At 32.7% G+C, this 10,811-nt stretch overlaps 1 protein-coding gene across 1 annotated transcript in view; it reads left to right on the forward strand.

The window, feature by feature from the left end:
* LOC106461378 overlaps positions 1-10,811 on the forward strand; it is a 25,320-nt gene that overhangs the window by 2,622 nt on the left and 11,887 nt on the right. Inside the window, exons 2-3 of the mRNA XM_022388326.1 lie at positions 8,520-9,071; positions 10,683-10,772. Of these exons, the coding sequence (XP_022244034.1) occupies positions 8,655-9,071; positions 10,683-10,772 (507 nt within the window). The 5' untranslated portion in view covers positions 8,520-8,654. The remainder of the gene's footprint in view (positions 1-8,519; positions 9,072-10,682; positions 10,773-10,811) is intronic.

Consider the following 10,811-nt stretch of genomic DNA (forward strand, 5'->3'; position numbering starts at 1 on the left):
TGTCTCATGTTAAAGTGACATCTGTGACCAATTTATGACATATGTTACTATTTAAACTGTGTTGAGTTAGTAGCAGTAACTTTCCAATGTTACAACACAGAAAATGATTATGAAGATAATAAAATAAAGTAATATCCAAATTGTCCATGAAACTATAACAATGTTAAACGTAGTACAAAGAAAACGTTATACAAACTATGTGATGTGGCTGATCCTACCGCTCTAACAAACACATGGAGCTGGCTACAGGAAATAATAAATAACGTTAAGGTTTCTGTAAATGCCTAAAGGGAACACTATAGAATATTGAAAGTTCTATAATAATACTTGGAAATGACAATTGCAACATACGTTAATATAACAAAGAAAGTATTCATAAAACTAACGTTACGTTAACAGTAGATAAAACCAATACTAGTCTATTATACACTACAGCAGCTCACTGTCACCCTAAACAATATCCTGAGGAATTAAAATGTAAACATGAAAGTTTTAAAAGGTCGTTATACTCTAAGAAACTTCTAAACACATTATCTGTAGCAAGAATATTGTTGAATTTCTCACGAAATGGAAAGAATTTTGTGTATTAAAATGCGCAATATTCTAGAAACTTCTGTTATGAAAAATGCGAGTTCATGAGGTTCACAAAATCGGGGGTTTTCCTAGTGTGCAGTTATCGCACACACACATACGAGTTGCAATAAGTCGTCTTGTATTAAAAATGATAAAGTTGAAATACAATTGTGCAGTTTAAAAAATTCTGCACAAAATATTGTAATTGTGAACAAATTATATCTGATAATCAAATAGAGGTAACCGTTGTAACTTAACTCGTTTGGAATATTCATACTTGGAAATGAAAAGTTTATAACTTCAAAGTTGAAACTGTCCGTTTTATTAAAAACTGTAAAGTTGAATGTACGATTAATGATACCGATTTCTAAATCCATGGATAGTGCTTTGTTTTTCGTGGAAAGGCGGTTTCTAGAATTAGTACTGGTGAATAATTTGTTCGACTGTTACTAAAAAAAACAACCTTTAATTCGATATAAAAAATATCGTCTACATGTATTTCCAAGCGTGACTGATGTTAAAAGCTGTATAGTCTTTGTTAGTAAGGTTTGTAATGTATGAAAGTTCTAGTCCGAATAAAAACAAATCTTTAAATTGTGAGTTGTGGTTAACTTCCAGTGGATTCCATGTATCTGTTTTAAAACATGTTGGCCGTATTGAACAAATATCAAATAAAACTATACGGCCTGCAAGAATTCATTTATTGTGAAACAATGGTGATTTTTGTGAATAATATTATCACATATAACCTAATGGTAGCTTTGTGCTTCACACAAAATAACTGAATCCAAACAGTCTTCAGTTTTCTCCTTATATTCAGTTGAATTACCGGTAACAATGAAGATATTTAAATACCGGTTCTCGATTGGGTAAAATTACGGTATTTGTTTAAATGTTATTTAATGTATATCTGTATTTGTACAGTTGTTAATGTAATTTTGGAATCCAAAATAATTTAATTGTATGAACACTGAACAACGAAGTATGGTAAAACTGGAATGTGTTTATTTATATATATATCAGTTATTTATTTGGTAACGTCAATTTTATGAATTCTGAATTACGTTAACCTTATTCTGCAACATGAATAAATTAAAGTTTCTGACGAAAGATTCTTAGATTTTTGTTCAAACCTGTCTGTCGCAGGAACGAACTTCGTCATCCACCATGCTGGGCCTTTTAGCCATAGGGGCGTTATGATATGAGGGTCAATCTCATTATTCGTTGGTAAGAGTAGCCCAAGAGTTGGCGATGGGTGGTATTGACTAGCTGCTTTAGTCTACCACTTCAAAATTAAGGACGATTAGCGCAGATAGACCTCAAGTAACATTTTGCGAAATTAAACAACAAACACACACATGTGACCGCATAACCATTTACATCTTTGGTTTTTGATCCATGAGGAACAACGTGAGTCGTGACTTCAGATAATTATTTTTATTATTCTGGTTAGCATATCTTACTACTAAGGTATTTTGTGTTCATATAGATTGGCTTTTACGTTGGCAAACTTTATGTAATTAAAACATAATAATTATAACACCATTTGATATAAACCGAGAAGGTTACGAAATAATGTGCATTTTGATTTTCTGTTGTTTTGATCTCATAATATGTTCTAAAACTAATGAAGAAACTTAAGTTATTGAACTGGAAAAGTATTTGGAGATCTCAAAACGCACGTGATTTGCAAGTCATGCTGAGCTAATCAATGCTCCATACGAGTACAGTGAAAGTTGCTTGACAACTCTTGGTATAATCGAACGACTTTTTGTCTACCGCGCTTATGGTTAAGACTGATCTTTTTTGTTATCACTGAATCCGCGTGCAAGTATTACGGTACAAAACTGCCGTTACTAGGCGACGAGAAGCTTTGCGTGATACGAGCCCGTGATGGTATATTAGCATTTAATAATCAAAACAAATACCAAGGTATTTGGGGGGGGGGGGCTTAACAATGGAAAGTTCTGATACAAACTGGAATGAGTTTACGTTAATTTTTTTAACTCGTATAATTTTATTTCCATGTATGACTTGCAAAGCCTCATTGTATTCGGTGTGCTGCAGATAAAATTATTAGAGCAAGTAACTTTTATACTTTATCAACGGCTTAGGTTTAATTAATTGTTACAGTTTTTAGGCTTTTGTTTCTTTGAAGACTTTTCGTGTGTGTCAAAACAAAATTCTGATGCTAAAGAAATACAACTGTATGCTTTTAACAAATTTTTTATTCTAAAGTTCCACATTCGTAAAGAAAACCGATTAAATTGATAAAGTTTATAATATATATATATATATTTAAAAAAAATAGCTGAGGCTGGGCTTTTTCTGTCATGATGAAATCTTCTATATACTACTAAAACTATGAGATTGTTTGTTTGCTTTGTCTGTAATTAAATACAGCAAAAAACTGCGCACAATATGAGCATAGAAACGGAATAAAACAAGTTTCGTTAAACTCGGGCCACGGGTTACCAAGTAAGCGCCGTTTTTCGGGTCATTTTTTGTTTAACATTTCTAGCATTCTTTACGAAACTTCTTCGTTCAAATCTATTTCCCTGTCAATGTTCCCATCTTCATTTAAAGGCTTAAGATGACAAAAACAAGATCTTTAAGAATTTCTCAATAATGTGCCTTGGTTATGGTAGGTAAGGAAATGAGAAAATTTTCTCAGTCAAGTTCTTCATAACCTCTGAATAATGGGTGATTCAACGGCTCCCCGGTGGTCTAGTATACATTAAAAATGAGTCTGACTGTCTTACCTGGTTTTTACATTAGTTTTTTTTCATCTTTCACAATCATTTTTAGTAGTAATAAGTTTAATATAAGAAGCTCAGACGTTATATCTAATACCAGTTTTGAATTTAAGTGTTTTACGGGCATGCAAGTTGATCGAAAACAGTTCAAGAGTGGGAATGCAACTTCATATAGTTTCCAATATTATTGGAAACTGGCGAAAGACGTGTCCAGGTAGCTGTGAATCTTGAGATTCAGGGTTCGCGACACGTGACACATAAACGTGCTCCGCACTATGGGGCCATAGGTTCGCTATAATATTAACGGGGTTAAAAGTCAAATCCTTCTGTTTTATTAGATCAAGGATGGCCAACTTCGTTATGATCGTGGGCCGGTTTCTAACCTATACTGTATGTAGTCTGGGGGATCGGAACTACAATATGACCTCGTAAAGTACGTTCAGAATATTTGCTTCCAAGGGCATAAATTGTTTAGACCCTCATATAGGTGGCTATTGGCTAGCTACATTACTTTTTTCTGGTCTATTACAGAGTTCAAAATTAGGGAGAGCTAGGCTCAGATAGCCCTTGTATAACGTTATGCGAAATCTGAAACAAATAAATTCACAATTACATGAAAACATCTCAAAATCGTCTGATGTGTACAAATACCGTTTGTTTTTCGAATTTCGCGCAAAGCTACACGAGGACTATCTGCGCTAGCCGTCCCTAATTTAGCAGTGTAAGACTAGAGGGAAGGCAGCTAGTCATCATCACCCACCGCCAACTCTTGGGCTACTCTTTTACCAACGAATAGTGGGATTGACCGTCACATTATAATGCTCCCACGGCTGAAAGGGCGAGCATGTTTGGTGTGACGGGGATTCGAACCCGCGACCCTCAGATTGCGAGTCGAGTGCCTTAACCACCTGGCCATGCCGGGCGTATCGGGTTTTATTTTAAATTTTCCGAAGTCTACTTTATATATTTTATTGTCAACAATACTTATTATTATTATTTTTTTTAATCTTAAGATGTAAGTATTAACTTATTATTAGTTTTCTTAATGAGTCGTCTGTTTGTAGTTAAGCGCAAAGCTACACAATGGGCTATCTGTGCTGTGCCAAACACGGGTATAGAAAGTCCGCAGTCTTACCGCTGTTCTACTGGGGGTGTCTCTTAACAAGTCAAGAATAACATCGTGTTTGATGAGATGTCAGCCGATATTCGATTCTTACACAGACTTCGAAGTTATCTTACATCTAAAATCAAAAGATAACGTTTGTTTAGAAATCTCATAGAATTTATTTTCAGTTCAGTTATAAGTATTCACCAAATAGTCACATTTCTCTAATGTCATTTAATTGTAATAACAGTTCCCCATGTTGTATAAGATTTAAAAATAACGTAAAACCTGATACATTGTTTTTGATAACTAACAAAATGTCCAATTTCTGGATTACGCCGATGAAAAGTAAACGAATAAAATGAAATAACAGGAAGAGATACAAAATGCAGAAGCACACGAAGCGTGAATTCTTAGGTTAGAAAGTATAAACCACTTTTTAAATATTTCGAATTATTTGGCACCTAAGTCATAGATAAATATCTAATTACTATCACTTTACTCAAGCGTGGGGACATTATAATGTCACGGTCAATCCTACTATTAGTTGGTAAAAGGGTAGCCCAAGAGTTGGCGGTGGGTGGTAATGACTAGTTGCCTTCCCTCTGGTCTAACACTGTTAAATTAGGGACGGCTAGCGCAGATAGCTCTCGTGTAGCTTTGTGCGAAATTCACAACAAATCAAACCAAACTTGTTTTAAAGGAGTTCATCTGGTGACTCTATGCTACTTTGTTGTTTATATGCTTACAATCTTTTCTTAGGAGTAATTTCATCTGGATACAAGTGGGGACACAAATCGAGGTTTATTACGTCGTATTAACACTATCTTTGAGCCTTACGTCAACGCTACAGTCCGACCATGCTCTATTTGAAGCCACTTGACAATAGCCCTGCAACGTAGTTTCCATTGCTTGTCATAACGGGGATATGACTTGTTGCAGGTCCTGGTACCCCAGTTTGATCCATTCCCCTTTATTCTACAATGTCATTAAATGCAAGATATATCCCTGTCTTGGGAATTTTAAATTCCTAGTATGAGCAATCTTTATGATCTTAGTATTTGGGCATTTGCGTCGGAAAGAGCTGTTACGTACCCTTTCCTAAGCGATAAATTTTGAGTGGATCACACTGCCACAAAATAATTGCATAATGTAGTTCTATACATTTCATTCCAACATAAGTGTATAGACTGTGGATGTTATGTGACTAGCTGAGTTACATGTTCAAAATCGTTTTAATATAACGAACTCTACTCTCTGTAGGAATATTGTTGTAGAGCCTTAAGGATTATTACTTTTTTCTGCTTTTTATTTTAGGCGACAACTGATTTTGTACATTATGAAATCTGAAATGAAACAAATAAGAGAGATTTCGAGTTAAGTTTTTTTATTGTGTACTTGAGAATGATCGCACAAGTAATCGAAACGTCGTACCTGTTCTAAAAATAACTTTCCTTACTGTAAAAGCTGTAACTTGTAATATAACAAGATAAATACATAAAATTTGGAAATTTAAAACTTGCAAATATGGATCGTAAAAACAAAAAGAGTAAGGAAACAAGGCTGGAGATACTGTAGACATTATTTACTCAAACTACATACCCCTATTTTGGCTCCATGCTGTTACTTGAAATTACATTTGGTGGGGAAAAAATAGGATTTGTAATTTGAGTAAATAATGTCTACAGTATCTCCAGCCTTGTTTCCTTATCTTTCTTTTACGATCCCTATTTGCAGGTTTTTAAATTCGAAATTTTCTTTTTTAATTAATCTTGTTTGGCTTTTTATGCTCAACTATAGGCAAATAATGGCTTGATATGGTAGCTAACTTGTAATGATAATAAATGTAGCTAGTTGCTAGCTGATACAGTTCATGATGATTTACTGTAGCTACTGGCTATTTGATCGCATTAATTCGAGATTTACAATGTTAAACTGCAGCTGGAGATTGTAATTGATATTTCTTAGAGAATACAGTGAGCCTTTATATTTTCTGTGTAACTAAATTCTGTTTATATAATGCATAGCAATGGGCAAATATACATGTCTTGACTAAGACACACACACACCCAGTAAGCGCGCAAATAAAACTACCAGTAGAAAAGTAGCCTTTTCAAATAAAACACACGTGTAAAACATATTTTTTAAAGCAATTGTTCTATGAATGTGTGTAATAAAAGTTAGTATTTTGTATATTGATTTTTTTTACTCCTTCATTTCATACATAATATAGGAGTTGGCTCCCTAAAGACACCGATTGTATAGTGTACAAAGCATTGACTTTCTACATTTTACAGTCATGTAATGCCCATTTATTATTGGCTGGTAATTCCCGTTAAACACTGTACTTAAGCTTTTTGAAGGAACACCAGATATTTGTAAGAAAGCTAACTTTAGGGGTAATGATAACATCGTTTACACTGGAAATGATGATGATTTTAGCTTATGTAAAATATAGAAGAAACAAATCGACTTTTAAACAACCCCACGTCCTTCGCAGTGCCTTATTTATTACACTACAAAAGATTTGGGTGCAATATACCAAGCAATTTTTGTTGTAGGCTGGCAAGAGAATAATAATTACAAACGGGCCATTCTGAGCGGATTTTCTTTTTCTTGTAAGTCTAATATGAATGCTTTTTGTGTTTTTTTTTGTATGTATACAGCCTTAGCTGTCAATAGTAAAGGTTTTAAGGTGTTGTTTGAACTTAGTTTTTACTGTTTAAAGTGATTTTTGTCCGAACGTTCTATTAGGGTTTTGTGCAATTCTTTGCGTTCCCTTTTATGAACAACTATCGTGATTCATGATGTGTTTTTTGTGTTTATAAAAATGCTATAAAACATTACAATAAACCTGTATTTAACGACTTTCTCAAACAAAAATTTAAATCAACAAATAAATATATTGTTACATATTCCTTTCATTCGTATATTTCACACCCTGATTGCGTTTGTCTTGTATCATTAATACGCAGTTTTCTTGCCTTTTTCAAAATTTCTTTGTAATCACCAACCATGTCGTAAATTTTATTTCTGAATTTTTTTTTAATGATTGCACATTAAAGTTAATTAACTGTGTGATAAAAGTAATAAAAAAACACATTAGTGAAACGAATGCAAAATTTTACTAAACTTTCGAGATAAACAAGTCGAACAATAACAACAAAAAAATATTACTAACCATTTATGTTGGATATGTCTTTTTCGTCGTTGCCAGGCTACGCATTTTGCGCGGATAACGCTAGGTGTTTTAAGTTGACGAAATGACATGTGTAAATAGGTTATTGATGCCATGTAATACAGAGAAATAATACGACTTTGATGTATGTTACTTTATTGTGCAAAGCTACACGATGGATTATCCATGCTGTGCTAACCACGGGTATCGAAACCCAGTTTTTAACATTATAAGCCCTCAGACTTGCTACTGTGTGTGTGTAGGTGTGAAGTAAACTGATGTAAATACAAGTTCAAGGGTCGGTTGAAATGCCTGTTTTTAAACTTGTGAAATTTATTTGTAAACCTTAATTTGTGGATTAGATGTAACATGACTGACAATGAAATACACAAACAGCTGTTACTAAATGAGTATATATAGATTGTAGAGTTACTCACTCCTTTTTAAAAGTTTTTTTTGACATGTTTATCCTCTGTGATCTTGTTTTCAGACGTGTAATTTTTAATAAAGCTTCTGATTTTATATACCTAACCTAACACACATACTAAACTATAAAACAATTCACAATAGAACAGAAACTATATTAATTAAAAACATTAATTAATTGAGTATCTTCACTATTTGTATTAGTGATTCAGCCAGCTTAGAAGGTTTAACTTAGTTCTAAATTCATACACTAAGCCAACAAAACAAAGTAATTTTCACAAATGTACAAATTCAAACATATATGTTAAAAAGTACTTTTACCATTATAACCATTGTTATTAATTAGTGTAATTAAACAAAAATAAATGTTAATGAATATTAAAGTTTGTTTAAAATATTTAAAGCTGTCTCAAATAATATAACCAATAAGGTCAAAGTAACTAACCATTAGCTTGTTTTTTTTTCTATTTCTTATTTACAGAGATGCTGGAAGTTGTGACAGGGTAATGTTTCATCTGGTATCAGTTGTAACAGTAATTGGGCACGTGAACAATGACAGAATCAGCCCAAAGTGATATATTTGACACCAGTTTCTGGCCTCAAAGATCATTATTTTATGGAAAATTCAGGACTAATAAACAGTGTAGATAATATTAATATAAACCCCCAAAATACCTGTGCCACAATTGCTAGTGTTCGGGTACCAAAAACAAATGCATCAAAATTAGGAAAACTTGAAAGCCAAATTCAGGAAAACAAGGAACAGATTATATCAGAAGAACTGGGTGACAAAACTAGTATAAAGGACAATGAAATCATAAATGGAGAAATAATGGGTGGAATGCTGAGCCAGATTAGCTCCTTGTTTTCTAGGAGTGATAGCAGTACAAGTGTTGTAACATCTGATAGATCAACACATGAAACTAGTTTGTCGTCACAACAATCTTATTCATCACTTACACCTGATGGTAATGTAGAATATTGTGTACCAATTGTCGGGTATGAAGTAATGGAAGAACGAGCTCGTTTCACGGTTAGTATTTAAATTTAAAAAACATACAAGTATATAGTTATCAGAATTGTAAACTTTTTTTTTATTGTTCATAAGAGTTTTTACTGTTTTCAAGATGAAAATAAATTACACTTAAAAAATTGAGTTTAGAAAATAATCTTGTTTGAGCAATTTATAAAAGTTATTTGACATGGTAACAAAACAATTTTCCTACACTATTATTTATGTAAGTCAATTTAAAGCTCATTTCTGATGACACATGAAATTCTTGTGTATATTTTTTAACTTTGTGATATTACCTAAAAACTGAGTATTATTTTCTAGTGTCATATCTAAAGAGACTTCCAGCAAACTAAAGAAAGCAGTCACAGTTTACGGACTTGAATTTTATAGTACTTTAACTACCAGAGTTGAGGTTAGTTTGGGCAAGGGCACAGTCTGGGGGTGTTGAACAAACACCCCAATAATTAAAAATATCCACTATGTTCCAGTTTGTTTATTTGAAAAAAGCTTACCTACGATGTTTACAACTTGGCAGTTTAAAAGTTTCATTTAGGCTAAGATAAGTCATTTACATTTTTTTGTGTAGAAGAAAAGGTCCACTTTGTTTGAGAAAAGACCACCGTTCCCAACTCTGTAGTGCTGTCTATGCCTCTGGTTTGGGTACTGAATGGTGAAATCATAGCCGCTCAGTTAAGTCTCTCCTTAAATCCATGACTAACAAACACCTTCTCTAAATGGAAAGACTTTTTTTTCAACAAACAGTTTAAAAAATTCAGATTATCTGAACCCGTGCTATATTATCTGAACCCGTGCCATATTATCTGAAAACCGTGCTATATTATCTGAACCCGTGCTATAGGACACCACCTTGCAAACATTTTTTACATTTCTACACCTATTAAGTGGGGGACAATTTTGTAAAAGAGCAAAACATTTGAAAGGTAATAATACCTTTAATATAAGTTGGGATTTTATAACATTCTTCAGTTTAGTAACAAGGATCTTCTTTTAGGTAGCCTATTCATGCCTACTTGACATAAAACACCTCTTAGTGCAGCTGTTTAAATTTTACTTCAATGAAACAAACAAAAAATCTTAAGAAAATCTCTTCATAAAACCTGCTTAGGGCTATTTATTAAATTCTGGTTTAGAAAACTATTTTATGATGGATTTATGAAATTAGAGCCCAAAACTTTACCAACAGCAAAAGTTGAGCTTATGAGCTCAAGTTTAATCATTCTTTCTCAGTTTATTAGTCTTCTAATCATCAGGAATTTTTTTGTATATTCAAGTGACCCTTTTAATATAAACATATTAATATGCTCACATCCTTACTCTGTTTTTATTCTTCTTCTTCTTTTTTTTTAAATTTATTTATTGAATGGGTTACTTTTTGATTCGATGAATTTACCTCCAAAATATCTCATTTAATCTGTGAATTTACCCCCAAAATAGGAAAGTAACTTGTATAGGGATGTTCGGAAATTGTACGAATGTTTGAAAGCTTGCAGAAACAAATATATTATTACTTTTATAAAAGTGTATATTTTAAGTAAACTGTTAATATATAGGGGAAAAAAAAAAGCAAATGCAAAAATACTTAATTAGCATTTTGATCTCCTCTGTAAGGTGTTCAAAATAAAAGTTCAAGAACAAATAAATGGAGCAAGTTGGTTTGTATTCAGAAGATATACTGACTTCATTCGTTTGAATAAAAAAGTAAGCTTTTTGTTAATATTTTGTTTTAATATAATCTTT

Source organism: Limulus polyphemus, unplaced genomic scaffold, assembly GCF_000517525.1.
Source record: "Limulus polyphemus unplaced genomic scaffold, Limulus_polyphemus-2.1.2 Scaffold948, whole genome shotgun sequence".
Lineage (NCBI taxonomy): Eukaryota > Metazoa > Arthropoda > Merostomata > Xiphosura > Limulidae > Limulus > Limulus polyphemus.